Source organism: Pavona decussata, unplaced genomic scaffold (genome assembly GCF_977016875.1).
Source record: "Pavona decussata unplaced genomic scaffold, jaPavDecu1.1 SCAFFOLD_254, whole genome shotgun sequence".
In the NCBI taxonomy this organism is placed as follows: Eukaryota; Metazoa; Cnidaria; class Anthozoa; order Scleractinia; family Agariciidae; genus Pavona; species Pavona decussata.
The window spans coordinates 5,891,310-5,907,386 of NW_028145657.1; the positions used below are offsets into that span (position 1 = coordinate 5,891,310).

At 39.9% G+C, this 16,077-nt stretch overlaps 4 protein-coding genes and 1 long non-coding RNA gene across 5 annotated transcripts in view; 3 read left to right on the forward strand and 2 right to left on the reverse strand.

Annotated features, from left to right (window-relative positions):
- Positions 1–2,124, forward strand: part of LOC146456792 (uncharacterized) — a 131,634-nt gene extending 129,510 nt beyond the window's left edge. The window contains exon 13 of the mRNA XM_085092759.1: positions 2,042–2,124. Within this exon, the coding sequence (XP_084948885.1) occupies positions 2,042–2,107 (66 nt within the window). The 3' untranslated portion in view covers positions 2,108–2,124. The remainder of the gene's footprint in view (positions 1–2,041) is intronic.
- The window catches only part of LOC146456791 (NLR family CARD domain-containing protein 4-like), a 180,480-nt gene that overhangs the window by 131,893 nt on the left and 32,510 nt on the right, over positions 1–16,077 (forward strand). The window lies entirely within an intron of this gene.
- LOC146456793 (death domain-containing ATP nucleosidase-like) overlaps positions 1–16,077 on the forward strand; it is a 96,241-nt gene that overhangs the window by 79,920 nt on the left and 244 nt on the right. Inside the window, exon 3 of the mRNA XM_085092741.1 lies at positions 14,755–15,445. Within this exon, the coding sequence (XP_084948867.1) occupies positions 14,764–15,445 (682 nt within the window). The 5' untranslated portion in view covers positions 14,755–14,763. The remainder of the gene's footprint in view (positions 1–14,754; positions 15,446–16,077) is intronic.
- The window catches only part of LOC146456795 (uncharacterized), a 79,448-nt gene that overhangs the window by 30,679 nt on the left and 32,692 nt on the right, over positions 1–16,077 (reverse strand). The window lies entirely within an intron of this gene.
- On the reverse strand, positions 5,270–11,467 carry LOC146456797 (uncharacterized). The gene is made up of 4 exons (XM_085092740.1): positions 11,356–11,467; positions 7,590–7,803; positions 6,350–6,514; positions 5,270–5,527 (listed from the first exon to the last, which is right to left on the reverse strand). The coding sequence occupies exons 1-3, from the start codon at positions 11,465–11,467 to the stop codon at positions 6,367–6,369; spliced, it is 474 nt and encodes a 157-aa protein (XP_084948866.1). The 3' UTR covers positions 5,270–5,527; positions 6,350–6,366.

A 16,077-nucleotide genomic window follows, 5' to 3' on the forward strand; every position in this document is an offset into this window, starting at 1 on the left:
ACTCGCGAGTCAAGGAAAGCTGGTCATTGCATTTTGTGTTTCTTGCGTTTGATTTTCCGGTGTAGACGAACAGATACTGTAGCTTTACATAAAAGGAATTTGTCTCAAAACTAACCTGTGAGATAATTAAACAAACGAAATGCGAAATCAGAATCAAATCTAATAAAACGGTGAATAATACAATAGATCGACAAACAAAAAGAACCCCTGGCCTGGCCCCGCGCATTTTATTGACAACCGAGTAAAAGCCGAGTTTGTGTGTAATAATTTTATGGTCACGGAAACAGACGAAATATAACCGACTTTCGATTTGTCTCCCAGACGGGAAAAGCAAAGCAACGGATTGATTACAAAGTTGTTTACTCTTTCCTATCTGGGGTTGACGTTTCCTTTGACATTATTGCTGACTAATCCATAGCAAATTATCTCGCTGAAAATCTTACCGCTTTTCAATCAGTAAAGGTGCGTGAAGAGTATTTGCTCCACAAAAGTATTAGATGTTGCAATGTGAAGTGAGAAGGTTCACCGGAAATATGCTTTCATTCAAGAAACTAATAAAGAGCTATCATTTTCATTTTTATCATTTTAAGGAAACAAACAGTTTCTGCGATTAAGATTATCGATTGTTTTCGTTCTTTCGTGTGGGTCTCTGTAAAACGTGCATGTGATGTGTGCGGTGGTTGAAACTCAAATTTATACAAACAACACCATGACGGGTAATTGAGTGCAGATGGTAAAACTGTTACGCGGGCTGCTTTCTGTAGAAAGCATATCATTGCTTGTCGCTCTATCTGTGAGGTAAAGTTTTCCGCTGTCATAGTCGGCTGGTGCAATAACGATAGAATGTTTCTCATTCCGCTACGACAAAGTTTAGGGATAGAATTTGTCGTCGCTTCTTTGCTGTCCGGTATTTCCAGTTTTTAAATAACAAGTGGTTTACCAATTGAAACGGAAACAACTGAGCCTAATGGCAGGTGAAAAATAGCACTTGTCTTAAAATCATATTTAAGCTGAGAGAGAATTAACTATTGAATAACCACCGTCATTGTGGAGTATTTTTCTTCTGAAAAAAAAGATTGGTAGCTGTTTCCCAAGGACAGAGGTTAATGTATCACTGTTTTTTTGTGGATCAGATAAATGGAGAAGGAAGAAGTTTTTTTTATAGCTTTGGAGCCATAAGTATTAAACCATGAAGAAACTGCTTCGTAATGTATGAACATAACATAGCATAACACAACACAACATAACATAAAATGTTTGCATATATAACTGTAATGATCATTCACTTATTCATACTTTCTTCTGCAGTTCAAATGTATGAATTTTCATATATTCACTTTTCAGCTTTATTTTTAAACGCTGGCCACGAACAATTCCGTGTGGGGCGTTTTCCTATGAACAGAGCAGACAGGTACAAAAATGAGAAATAAATACAGATGAACACAATTGTTAATTAATTTCTGTTTTTGATGCTTATGCCAATGAATCGTTTTATCTAGAAAGTATAAGGCCGTAGAAATACTCCAAAAAGAACAAAAAGGTGAGATGTTGGGGAAATATGATTAAAACAAACAGACAGCTGAATTGGCACTTCAGCCATCCACAGACGATACGAGAACAGACATGATTGGACAAACTGGCAGACAATCGAGGTGTTTTGAAACGAACGAGTATCGAGAAAACTAAAGACTTCTTCTTTCTCCATTCAGCTATTTCACAAAAACTAGTGTATAGCCTAAACAAATAATGGACAAAATTTTCCTTGGGTGTGTGTTATTTTTGAGTGGCTTACCCTCTCCACATTTCCCGCGCGTTATATTTTGGCGTTCACCCTTTCAATATTTTGCCGGTTCCACTCTCTTGCAAGTTTCAACAGACCTACCAAATGTTAATAGTACCCATGCGTTCTATGTTCATGCTGTAACTTTCTTTGCTGATGTATGATTTGTTGCTTATTGTTTTATTTGATAAACCTTGCAAAACAGTCATGTGCTTTTTTCCCCTTGATTTTCTGTTAACTGCTTTTTGTTTTCTCTTGCAGGGCCTGGACTGGGATACCGGTGAAATCCGACTGTTGACTGAGGCTGAATTGAAAGAAAGGGTGTAGAATTTGATGATGAATGAGCTATCAAAGTAAATTCACGGCTCTAAAGAAACTTGAGGAGACCTGGTATCAGATGAATCAGCACAGTTTGGATTGGTAACCAGGAAATCTGGGGACAGATCCACGACGTCTCCCTCAGTTAAGATAAACCCTAAGTATTGTTTCCAAACAGTTGTCTATTGTTATGCCCAAAAACTCAAAGATTGTTATTCAGACGTTTGTGGTTAAAGTAAAATCGTGAGATTTCTTTCAGATCTCATTTGAAACCCTTCATGTTGAAAAACAGAAAATGGTCAAACGAGTGCAACCAAATGGGTATCTGTTTCATCAGTTTTTGAACAGGACACCCACTCATTTTTGTGGTTATTGATGTTGTTCTGTGTCACGTGACTTGATTCCTTGTTCCATTCTGTGAATGTGAGTGAACAGATCGCAGATAAGCTTCTTTCTTTTGATCTGATTTAGAGTAGAATCTTGCTAACTCAAACCGTCATAAACTCGAATTTCTCGCTAGCATAGTGGCCCTCGCGCCGTTCTTTGTCTCGTCACGCAACGCTTTTCACATTCACAGAGAACAGCTGCGAAGGACACTATCGCTTGCGTTACCTGAAAGAAGTTTTTTCCTGTTTAAACCAATTAACAAATTTAATCCCCGATAACTGGCATTTTCGTTAACTCAGTTTTTTGTTTCCTCTGGCGGTTCTAGTTATCGAGATTCTTCTGTAATTCTAAACGGGTTGGAAATCGCCACAAGAGATAACAAGCTGTGTTAACACTACACCGGATGACCTGCATTGCTGACTGATTAGGAATTGATCTGGTCAAGAGGCCCTGACCCAGAGCTTCTGTCTCTCATGCTAAGCCTTGGAGTCAACCCTTTCCCGAGTGGATTTATTTTTAGAATGGGTCTCAGGGGACTTTCGAAACGACCAGAGCTCAAATACCGAATCAAAGAAGAGAGCAAGGACAATTCAATTGTCATACGTTCTAAAAATAAATCTACTCGGGAAAGTTGTTGACTCTAGAAATTGATCCAGGCAGAGGCTTCTAGTCAAGGACTCCTGGTTTGGTATGGAACAGTTCAAAATGGTGCGTACTTGTTTTTTCTCACTCTAGCGTCTCGCTCCCGTTCCCCTTCCCCGACAACTTGTCCGGTGGAAAGAGCCGGAGCAAAATCGTACTAACAGTAGCATTGTCACTCCAGTCCTCTTAGTTTATGGTTTTCAAGTCGGTATCATGGCTTTCTGGTATAGTGTGAATTTAGCTTTGTAAATAATTAAAACGTTTTCCCATCCAGGATACAGAACGCATGCGCCGAGCCCTGAAAATGACGTAGCACCGTAATTGATTCAAAATCAAATCTACGCTTAGTCATCGGTGGCCAAGTTTAAAACGAAATGGTTCGCCGTGTGTCAGTATTTTTAGATGTGGTACCGTTACTGAGCGTGGGTCGTTTTTTAAGGCTTCATAGCTCGCGTAGCAGGTGCATCAGTTAACACAGAGCGCTATGTCGGGGTCTCGCGTGTTCCACGCGTGGTGAGCACTTAAATATAAAAATACGTCACTGTTCTGTCAGTGCACTCAGGGTGCAGTGGAAACATAACAAATATTTTATAGTTTGCGAGTTAGAATTTTGAATTAGGCAAGATCATGACCTGGAAAACATTTAGAGTAAGATAAGCAGTTAAAAGACCGCACGTTTCCACGTCCTCACAGCGTTCAGCTCATGTTCAAATGAATGGTGATGTTTGTATATAGAACAAATGGTTTTGCAATGTAAATAGTGTAACATGTATCCTATCGGCTTCAGTGTCCATCGCTGGATACGAACGAACCAATTATATAGTAAAGCTGTATTTTACTGTAAATAAATTATGTTATTTTCGTTACAGAGAAGAAAGCTGAATGAATTTACAAATAAAGCAAACTTGACAACTGCATAGTTTACTTGCTTATTTGTTGCATCTAGGATCTTCGCATTATCTGAAAGTTTTCTTTCTCTCAAGTTAATAAACCTTATTTTTACGTTTTGAGGTTGCATTGTCTTAAAAAGAAAGTTCATGGAGAGGAATATCTTTAAAATAAATTTCTATGTGAAAAGAGCCACCAATAAAACGTTGAAATTTTTTTAAAAATTTTTCCTCTGTCGAGTAACGTTCAAAATTTTTATTAATATGTGTTAAAGCATTAAGTTTGTAATCCCACTTCCTCAGGGTTGTTAGTAATGCCTGGTGCTACATTCGGGAGGGATCAGGTTTCTTCCTTTAGAGACAGGGTTTTTTTTACTGAGTCCTACTGACGGACAGCAGGCAAGGAATTGTTGTATGTTATATGGCTCATTTGAATTTGTTTAATAAACGGGACTGTCACTAACCCTTCACCGGTACAGCGGTCAGTACCCTATTTAACAGTGAATTTGCGTGGTTATGGGATTGTTCTGGGTTGGAAATAGGAAAATCGGAAAACTTTTTGCTTCAGCAACTTGAAACAAAACGCTGACGAACGCATTGCAAACAAAGTACAGAATGTATTAAATGATACAATGTTCGTGAAGACGACGACGGCTAGTCTGTTTATCGAGCAACTCGCGCCTTAATTTTTGTCCCATCGTCAATTCTCGCTGATAGTTGTTGGAAAAACACCAGTCTTCTATGTTTTGCCAGTTGGCGATCGAGATCGGGTGAATTATGCAACATATTTTGCGACGTGTGTAGCAATGCTGTCGTCATTTTTGCGTTATAAATGCAGAAACATTTTCCCCAAGTAACAGCTGTTTCACTGATGCCTTTGGAGCATCATCTATTCGTGCCTTTAGCCCTAAAGGTCCTTTAGGTCCCATATGTTATTAGAATAATACTGGGCAAAACTGTGGGAACTCTTTGCTAATTTACATCAACAATTTTCCATTTGTCCGTAACGCAGTCTCGTTTTTCTCTCCGTTTGCCGGTTTTACTGATCTGGGTCGGTCGGTTAGATTGAGGGAAAAAAAAACAATAAAACAAAACAAAAGACAAACAAGAGAATTCTGAAACCAGGTCACGAAACAAAGATGGATTACAATACCACCGACCTTAAAGTTCGCGAATCCAGCAGGGTGACCGAGTATTCCAATAGCTTTCAGCTTCTCAGGTTGGGAGAAGTAACATAATGACTATTTACAACAAATGATCATGGGGTATTGAACGCTTTATTTTATTTTTGACCTTAATTTTTCAAGCTTAGCCGCTTCCTCCGAAATTGTAGATGCGTGAGTGTAGCTGTATTTTTTTTAGTTTTATCAACGCTGCAAGGCTGAGAGGCCTCTATGACCAGTGGAGGAGTACTATTTTACAAATTTTACAAGATTCGTTTTGCTGCAGACAGCTCACTCGTGCGATAATGAAATACTGCGCCATGTCTCTTGAACTTCATCTTTTTCTTTGACTGAAAGAAGCAAAGAAAGAAATCTGAGCTTAGTCACTACACAGTTTTTTCCACATGCATATTCCAGTATAACAAGGAACATTGATAAACGAGTTGGTCAAAGAAATAACTTGAGTCAAGTTGTTTTGAATTTTTCATAAGAATAAAATGGACATGGATGTGGTCCGCACACGAGCGTCTTCCGAATTACTGTAAAAGGGAACAGACGAACTCGGAGCTCGGGAATTAGAGGGGAAGAATAACGATAAAATTTAATACGTGACATCCAAGTAAGGGTAAGAGATCTAAAAACGTCGATCCAAAACAAGTTGGAGAGAAGAAGTTAGCCAGTTTGTTGGATCAACATAGCTGAGGGTACAAAGGTTTGGCGGCAAGTAACAAGGAAGACATCCTCCTCGTGTCTAGTCCTTTTGGGGATAGTATTCTTGGTCCACTGGTGAATCTTCAGCTTTCCTTTTCTGGAAACAACAGCAGCTATGGACTTCACTATGAGTCTGTTCCAGGTTCTCGCGGCTTAGTTGGAACCCTTGCCTCACCCAATCCCCGCGCGGTTTACTGTGGCGTCTGCGCTTCGATGTTTGGCCTTTCCCAGTTCTTTGGAGCCAGGGGCAATCAACTACGCAGTGAATGTTTGAAGCCTGTTCCGATGCCAAATTGGTTTTGTGGGATTTAAAAATCGTGAAATCCATGCAAACTGGCTGGTAAAAATCTCCGTGAATAAAATTTTCCGGACATTTAATATTTCACTCACGAAAGAAGAAAAAGTAAAATGTCAGTTTTAGTGACAGAGAGACTAGTGCTGAACAGAAGGCCATGTTTTACCTTTCTTTCGTGAGATCCTAAATCAAGTGCATTGCCATAGCTTCGACAATTTTAAAGAAGTCTTGACGCAACTCCTCAGATTTTTCGAGTGCTTTCTCTCGATTGGATACAACGACTTCAATCTGAGCAGTGTTTTTCAGGCAAACTGTGATCACATGAGGAAGGCTGAGTAACAACAACAAAAAGAAAAGAAACAAGTTGATTGGTGGGTTTTACTTTTGGCTTTGTACTTGAATTAGAATGGGTGCTTACTGTGGCTGTTGTGGTCAGGGAAAGCAAAAACATATTAGCAAAAAGGATGATTCTTAAACTGGCGTTTGTTTCTATGCATGTACTAACATGCAGCGACTAGGAGTTCCACAGGTATTTCCAGTTAGCTAGAACGCAAGTCCAAGGAAACAGGCTGCCCAAGCCCACAACACAGAAAGGCATTCACGATACCTTCCATCTGAGAGCTTCGCAAGGCTAATTTTTCACTATAAATCAATCAGACGAACAAAATAAACACACATGATAAATGAGTATTCCTCTGTGATTTCGAATTGTTTGAGGAGCCACAATACTTGCATAAAGATTAACATTCGACCCTTTCAGTATCGTGAGCTTGGGTGTCCTGTGCACAGGGTCTGCACTTCACTCCAACCAATTACTTCAAGGGGTACTAGCCTACGAAGCAGATAAAAGCAGGGAGTGGGGGGGGGGGGGAGGGGGGGGAAGAAAACTCCCCACTCCCAGCTACGCAGGCAGGCTTGCTTCCTCATTTCGTCACGTGGTATTTTTTAAACGTAAGAATAATGCGAAAAAACTGTGTGATTGCACCGTTACATGTAACTGAAAAAGCCTTTGTTTAGGGACTGAACAGATTACATTTGTATTCTTGGTATAAAACTAGATGTAGCTTGCAGTGGAGGCTTTTGCGGGGGAAATACATAAATAACATTTCCATGTAAAAAGGAGTCCGCCGCTGAAGTCTTGTTAGCAAGCTAGATACAGTTCAATGAACTATGGTGATTCGTTCAAAGTAAGATTCAACAAAATATACAAACACCGAACGATAGGTATGAGGACAGCCCTCAAATCTTGAAACAATTAACCCCCCCCCCCCCCCCCCCAACATTCAACAAACTCGCCTTCTTGCCAACAAATTTATATATTAGCTAAGGCTAAGACTTCTTGCTGTTTTCCATATATTTTTCTTTTAATGTGTACCATTCTCGGCTGTTAATTGTTATAAGTGTACCTCATGAGGCGAGTAGCTGCAATGATGGACAGCTTGCCCTGCTTGTCACAATATTTGTTGTAGAAGTGCTGCTCCTGTTGGTTCTTAGGCGGCGGTCGTTTAAAGATATCTTTGTTTCTAGCGACGGTGTTGCCCCAAAATGAACTCAGAGCTTGAAGAACTTGCGACTCATCATTACTTACTTCGTCTGGTAAAATAAGACAGTAAAAGCTGTCTGATTTAATTAAACCAAAATGAAAATCCTAACTAATACAGTTGTATCTGCGGTATGCATTCCGTAATTTACTGTTCACAAAAAGATGGTCGCTTACTTTTATGGATCCCGCTCTCTGCATAGACCACGCCTAGTTTGCCTTTTCTCCTTCATAAATATGAAGAAACTGCCAGTATACTGTTATTATCAGGCCTTCTCAGTTGTTCAAAGAGCGGATAATTCATCCGGTGGATATGTTGGATTCAACAGAGCAATCGTTCCTTCTCCCCAGCTGAGGAATAAAATGAAGCTGCACTACGTAAACATATTTTGTAAGATTTTCAAAAATAACACTGAAATATTCCACATAGTTGATGTTCCGAACAGTGACTTACACAGTGGATAACCAAATATTAATTAGAAGAAAGATCCTTGCGGTTACTACGCAACTTAAGCAGTTGCGAAAAGAAAGCCTGAAAAAATCCAGGCTCCAACGGGATTCGAACCGATGACCTCTGCGATGCCGGTACAGTGCTCTACCAACTGAGCTATCAAGCCAACTGGGAGCTGGTCATATTGTGAGTTAGTAATGTACCCGTGAAGGATGAATAAATAAATATAAATATATGAAAAATATTTTGAACTGTGGATGAAAGATCAAATAGAAGAAAGATCCTCGCAGTTACTACGCAACTTAAACAGATAACTTTGTTAAATCGTAAGTAGAACCTAAGGTGCCTTTTCACGGAGCTATTTTTCTTGCAAGTCAGTAAACGTTGACGGGCGCTTTGAAATTGGCAAAGTCGCAGAATGCATGTCTGATACTCGTTATTTCGCAACAAGTTATAAATTTTAAGGCAACGGTCAATTCTCCCCGAGAGCTATAGCAAGAGTATACTGTTCTGGGTCTCTCCGCGACATTGCTTGTAGGTGGGTTATATCATGTAACAACTTTTGAAGTGTGTTTTGCAATCCTCTGCAGCGTCGCGGTGACATTGTAGTTACAAGGAAAATTGTCTCGCGTCGGTGTTTTCCAGCGTGAGGGCTTCACTGATAAACAGCGAACGTCTTCCGAGCACAACTAGAAGTGAATTTATTGCATGCCCCTTGTTTGACCGTTTGCTTTTCTTATAAGGTTGCCACGCGACATGAAATGTAAGAACATACGTGGGGAAGGTGATTACCGATATTAAAAATCATTAGTATTTCTAACAAGTGCAAAAGGAGGGGGGGAGTTAGATTATCCAAAGGCCTGTTATTATTAGTTAAACTGAGTACGGTATAATCACGGCAGATATTTGTTAAAGAATTACAGTCCCTTAAAGACTCATATGATTGAGAGATGGAAAAAATTGTTTTTCGGTTACACCCGGCGGTATCAGTGATAGCCGGCATGCGAGAAAATGCGCTCCCGCTCCTTTATGAAACACAGCCTTCTTTGATCAAGTTCATAAGGTCACGTGCAGTGTAGTAACACCATTGATTGGCTCATAATTAATTCCAGTTTGCTGCAGTCGGGCATCTGTAAGTTACCATCCAAACTGCCAGGAAAAGGGTTCTCACGAGACATGAATTTGGGGAGCGAGGAGCGGCAAGCGAAGCGAACTGCGAGAGGATTGGAAGGGGAGTAATCCTCTCACGACGGTTTGGTTCGCTCGCTGCTCGAGGCTGATTTAATACAGAGCTTGCTCGTAGGCTAACTTTGGGCTAATCGTTATCAACTGGCCATTTGACATACGAGAATGCGTATTAAACTGCCAATGTTATTGCACCAGCTGCAGCTACAGCCATCAGCGATCTAAAGGAATTTTAAAAGTAAGTACATAGTACTCCAGACGTCATTATATGCGCGGAAAGGTGACTTGAGGCCTGGAGAGAGACTTGAGGCCAAAGTGAGATTTTCAGACCTTCAGTGGTCGCACGCTCTTTTATCCTTCACAAGAGAAATTAAAAGTGAGGGACAGATAACTATCTGACAATCAACAAAAACGACATGGTACAATGTAAAGCTATCTATGAGGAGACAAAACCAGGTGGTTTTACTGTTTGTTGTGTGAAGTAGCTATTCATTCAAGCCTCTTCTGACGGCCACCTCGCCATAACAGCCATTTGTTGTTTGCCCCGGCCGACGCTCTATACATGTGTTCTTATTTTTATCCCCCTATAACGGCCGCCTCTCAATAACCACAACAGCGGCCAACAAAACGGGTCGTAAGTGACAAAATGTGACTAATTTAAAACTGTAATACAGGGGTTCGCAGTACGGTTAGAGTTAAACGCATCCAAGTTTTAATCATTGTTTCGTGTGCCAGAACACTGGAGGCTGAGAACGTAAGAAATTTTTATGCCGGGAAACCTCAGTATCAGGCCTGCCTAGGAGGGGGGGGGGGGGGGGAGGGAGCAGGGAAGGGGGGCAGGAGGCAGGAGAAAGGGAAGAAAGGCTTTTCGTGCCCTTTCCCTCGTTTCATTCCGATAAGCCTGATCTCTGCTATGTAGCTGCGTTCCGCCATAGAGAAAACATGTAAATTCTAGCAAGCAGAAGAACAACAGACAGTGATGAAGGAAGGACACGACAAGTTGTGTTTATTGGAGACGAGAAAAAGAAAAGGCAAAACATACAAGAAATAACATAGTAGCGAAGCAAAGGAATGAAAAGAGAAAAGAAAAAATGAAAAACAACATATATCTCCAGGTTGAAAAAGGTACCCCTTTCCCGACGGGAACAGAAGTCCGTTTGTTTTTTTCATTCATTCTTAGATACAAAAGTATGACGTCATATCTGGCCCACAGGATACCCACATCATTATACATTGCAAGCAACTGTTAACAAGGGCCATTTATGACTCTTGTTGCTAATTTTCACCAAGGCAGCGGTTCATTTGAGTAGATATCTGCTTGGAATGACTCAATCGCCTCAGAAATTCTGATTTAGGTTTATAGAAAATCGAATGCCAAAATCTTGTAAAATTGGAAAAATAAGTCCTTCCGTTTTCGTTAAGGTAAATATGTTGTCAGTGCTAAAAAGCGAAATGAAGTCAGCCATAGCCTGGGTGCGACAGCTCGCAAATTCGGGGATTTCCTTCCCGAAAACTTTTTGGAACTTAAATTTTCAGCTTAGATCAAAGTGAACACAGCTTGATAAGCTTTGATGATTTAGAACATCCTTCGAACAGACATAAAAACTGGACATTGACCAGTCAATTGCGTAGCCTTCCTCGCAGACACTCTTTTGACTTGTCACGTAATCTTTCCTCTCTCGTTCCCTTTGGGGAGAAAAGATTGCGTGACGAACCAAAGGAGCATCTGTATGCGACGGAGGCTTTCAATTGCGTGATATTCTTTTGCGTGACTTCAATTTCCATTTATATTGTCGTGACCGGTGTGCTTGATTTAGCACGTGAGCAAGCTCTCTTCTTTGGTAAGAGATTTTCCATGCAGGTCAGCTTTAAACCGTCGGTGCCGCAGATATCCAATATAAACGTTGTTCAATGCAAATTTGCAGATCGAGGAAAACTCATCAAGGCTGTCAAAATGAGTCGCCTGAGGTGATAGTAGGAGACACCAAAGTTTTACCATATTTGGTTGTCACACGACTGACGTAGAAAGCATTCTTTAGCAGGAAGAATCGAAGAAGCAGGAAGTCAAAGCTTATCGGTTTGTGAGCTTCCATTCCTTTATTCTGCATTGATGTAAGTTTGAAAGCTTCTGGTCTGTTTTGTAAGAGAAACCACTCATTTTTCACTGTTTATGTCGACAGCTGTACAAGACTGAATCTCAACGAATTCGAAACCAACGATATTCTAACTCAGTCTAACTGCAAAGCGAGGTATGAATAAGCTGGGGAAAGCTAAAGTTATCTGAACTTTAGCTAATAATGCATTCATCATTTCAACGCACTTGCTTGGGAAAGAATCAAAGTTATTATCGGTACTAATTAAGGAAAAAAGTAATCTGTAAGCTGGGAGGTTTTACCAGTAATGAAGTTAAATTAAAACAAGTAATAAGCTTACAATTTCAACCAGCCGTCGACTCCAAATCTGAGATGCACTATAGCTAGTACCTGCTAGTACTCAACATCCATCGGCCGATCTACTTTCGATTTCAAACGTTTATAGACCAGTGCTCTTCAATTCTTATTCTTCTCGTCTTCATTCCTGATGTCAGGGGAGACTGTTAGTGGTTGCAAAGTCGGCGAAATCTAGCTCTTATTTAATTAAACGTAAGTTTCTGAGCCGTGGATACTATGATCTTACCATAAATCCCGAAGGGGGTGGGGAAGGGGTGTACTCTTTGGAACTTTTGGACCCAGTTTAAGATCAAAATATTTAATTTTCTAGTTCCTTTTTTTATATGTGGGATCTGTTTCCCAAAGGTCCAGAACTTACTGGCTCTGAGAAGTGTCTCAAGTGATTAATGTTGCTCAACAGAAGTCGATTTTTATTAGCTGTGAATGCTAGATTTTAATTAAAAGTGTCAATATATAAATTCTATGAAAACATTGAACAACTTTGCACTTGAAAACTACCATGCCAGGTATCGGTAAAAGGAATTAATGTCACTATTCCACACATCCTGAGTATTGGAATGGCATGTAGCTGGATAACAGTCCTTTATAATTTTAAGACAAAGTAAACAGACAACAAGATGGCAGAATCAGGGCTGGCACACATCCCTATGGCAGTTTAATTTGACTTTGGGCTATACACACCAAACAAACTATAAGCCTCTGTGATTTACCTCCCCAATATCATAAAGTAGGAAAAGTGTATTGGTAGAGCCTTTCTTATGTCTCCAGCGTCATACAGGCTAGATTGGACCTGATAAAGGCAAAGGTATAATTAAGATGGCAAGATACGAGCAATGCCAGGAGCTTAATCAAACCACAAGGAGTGATCCCCAGTTTAATAACTTACATAAAAATCCTCCTCCAAAGGGAAAGGGAGAGTGGCTGGGTAAACTACATGTAAATTGTTGCTAGACCCCTACTTCATGTTTTTGTTCATACAAATATGGCCAGGATAATGCTCTGGGATAGTGTTCCACATCTTTTATAGTAATGTAGTGTCTTAAAGTTCAAGCATGTGAGTAGGTAAAATTGTACTATGAACTAAATACACAACACGGAAAACTACCAGTAATCTACATCTGTCTTCAAGTTCCAGCTGAAAGCCCTCCTCTTTGATAAACTGCAGAACATAAATTTATGACGTTAATAACATCCGTACATGGCTCATAATCTGCCCTCTGTACCGCTGCCCTAGCACCCACTCTGTCTGTTCTTGTTAGACCTTTCCCCTTCGCTGCATACGCGCTCATTATTTACCCACCACTGTGTTTAATTTATTTTATTGTCAAACTTGCTTCTGTTTGTATTTTTGTCTTCTCCTTAATATATATAAATAATATGCTGTTCGCTTCTGTAGATCGTTGTATTTTGTATGCCTGTCTATGCCTGTATCTACTCTGTTTTCTGTTACGTCCACTGACCTTTGGAGGTCGACCCTTGTAAGGGACCTTGTGTATACCTGCCAACTTTTTCTGAGATATAAGCATGAGATTGTTATCCTTGGAGTGCTGGGATTTTTTAAAGGTGACACGATCATTTCCAAAGATTCTCGAAGAAGTCCGAAGTTGTCCGAAGATGTCCAAAAACGGAAACAGCCCTCGCATTTCCCAGTCCAAGACTTAGGATGCGTATAAACGCGACCTCGCTCCCAGTGCTTTTCACCTTCAAAAATCAGAGATCACGAGAAAGGTATTGTCATTACATGGTTTTCGTTCCTTACATGGGTCTGGGTTAACAAATTTTTGGAAATTGTGTCAATCAAGACGGAAACAACTCACATTTTTCAAGGAGAAGAAATTCGCCCTCAAGCGTGAGCCGGCGTGAGATCGAAATTTTCAACCCGCAGACGTGAGAGTTGGCAGGTATATATACCTTGTGTCCTATTGTTGATTCTCCATGTGTTTTGTCCCCCAATCTATATAAATAAATAAATAAATAAATTATTAATAATTAATTAATAAATAGATAAATAAATAAATAAATAAATAAATGAATAAATAAATAAATATAGGCTGAGACATAAATTCACTTCCTTGGCTGAATGGATCTGACTGAGGTGGCTTTAGGGTAGAACTGTAAATAAGCATGTTGGATTCACTGACTTCGATAACTGGTGTCTTGACTGTAGCTGTGGTGCTCCCACCTCTGTTTAAAGGTGCATAAAACTCTTAGACCTTTTGCAGTTAACGCATGGCAATTGCATTTACAGGAGTATATTTGCATATGAGTTGACAACTTATTTGTTTGGCAATTATTGCAAAGGTGACTGACTGTATTAGCTGACGTTTTGACATCCGATGTCATTCTAGTGTTTAAGTCAGTACATTAGGTTTGAAAAATTATCCTTACTTTCTACGTCAGTGTTCAGTGTTACCGGGGTTCTACTGTATATTAATAGTAAATTATCATACAATCGCTAAAGTCAAGGATCGATATTGACAGTGCCACCAGGCCAGGTGTATAATCAATTATTTTAAAATAATTTTAACTGCCATGCATGTACTGTTTTATCCCAAGTCATTGTTATGCAGCTACATGTAGCTATTATCATCATTATCATCATTGTCATATCATCATTATTATCACCATTGTCGTGGTTCTCCCCCTCGGCCTGTGAGGAAATTACAACATTGCCATACATATAATATTTTTATTATTGTTCTTAATTTTTGCCATCAAGTTATGCATTGTCTTGTCTTCCTGGTTTTTATGTCCATTTCTCGATCTACATTAATTAACTATTATCACAGGAAAGCGTCTAATTTGCCAACATTAAGTCATACACTCAATACTTTCACTTAATCCATACAAGTAAGTTTGTTAAATTAGATAGCCCTCGATCTGCAGTACAGTTGTAATAATTATTATGTTGTAATAATTGGTTTGTGTTCTTTTTATTACCTCAGTTTACAGACATGTCAGAAACCAGCAAGAGCCCTGATACCAGTTCAAAAGATGAAACTGGTTCCCCACCTCAGCTGATTGTTGATTTACCCTCAATGAAAGATGTTCAAGCAGCAACAAAATACCCAAATGATACGCATTTAGCTGTTGATGTACTTTTACTGACTGTGAAGGATTGTGAGTTCCTAGCTTGTTATAAGCAGTTGCACAATCCTTTCAAATGGTGTTTTGATGGCCTTGGGTATGTTTTCTTTGAGGATGTGGACGAGAGACAAAAGGAGAAAGTGACCATAGCATTAATGCGGTGCTCTGAAGGTTCCAGTGGACCTGGCAGTTCTTTGATTACTGTAAAGAATGCCGCCACAGTGTTACGACCCAAAGCTGTCATTTCAGTTGGAACATGCAGTGGTCTGAATCCTGAGAGAACAAACTTGGGAGATGTTGTTGTTTCTGCAAAGTTAAGAGAACAATCAACGGGCATGAGAAGCTATGTGAGCAGACGCTTTCTTGATGTCATCAAGCATGCAGCTGATGGTTGGGTGCCACCTCTGAAGGACCCACAAGCTCGAGAAGTCAGAGTGCGTTGTGATGGGGAGTTTTTAAGTGGTCCAGAGCAAGTCTGTTCTGAATGGCGGCGCAAACAACTGGCAGATTCCTACCCTGATGCAACTGCTGTAGAGATGGAAGGTGAAGGTGAGAACATGTTTAAAGAATTGACAAAGATCGATGTTAAGGTAATCATCAAGTCATCATTAGCATGGATGGGACAAAGAGAAAATCTTGAGATGTCAGTCTAACAGGAATCAAACCCATGCATGACCTTAACTTCCATTCACCAGTCTAATTCTCTAACCATGTACTGAGTTTCAGGTACTTGTGGTGAGCTAGGTTGTTTAGTTATTTGTATGCCAACAAGTTCGGCTATTGCTAGCTTCATACATTACATTCCGTCAAGGGGATTAGATTTTTTTTCTGTGTCATGCTTGTGACATGATGAACATTACACATTTCTTGGTCTTTTTAATGCCTAGCTCAATATTCACTCTCTTTCTCTATTTATCACCGTGTGAGCTAGTACTGGTGCTTTCAACATCACTCATCACAAGAGTATGCCTACAGCTCTGCATGTGTCGCATGTGAACTTGGTAAATGGCCCATGTTGCCATGAGTCAATCTCTCAGTAGCTCAGATGTAGAGCATTTGACTGGTATGCAAAAAGATACGAGTGTGATTCTTATTCCCTTAATGGTCTAGGTTTTGTATTATCATTCCAATCTGTCTTAAAATAGGAATACATTTCAGCTGAATTTGAATAATCTTAGACA

Excerpts from the sequence above, each read along its gene's own strand:
- LOC146456797 (XM_085092740.1), bottom strand. The coding sequence starts at position 11,467 with ATGCAGAATAAAGGAATGGAAGCTCACAAACCGATAAGCTTTGACTTC. Across the intron at positions 7,804-11,355 it reads TCGTGTGACAACCAAATATG|ACAGCTTTTACTGTCTTATT; the intron begins GTAAAACTTTGG and ends TAATTAAATCAG. Across the intron at positions 6,515-7,589 it reads GCAGCTACTCGCCTCATGAG|CCTTCCTCATGTGATCACAG; the intron begins GTACACTTATAA and ends GTTGTTACTCAG.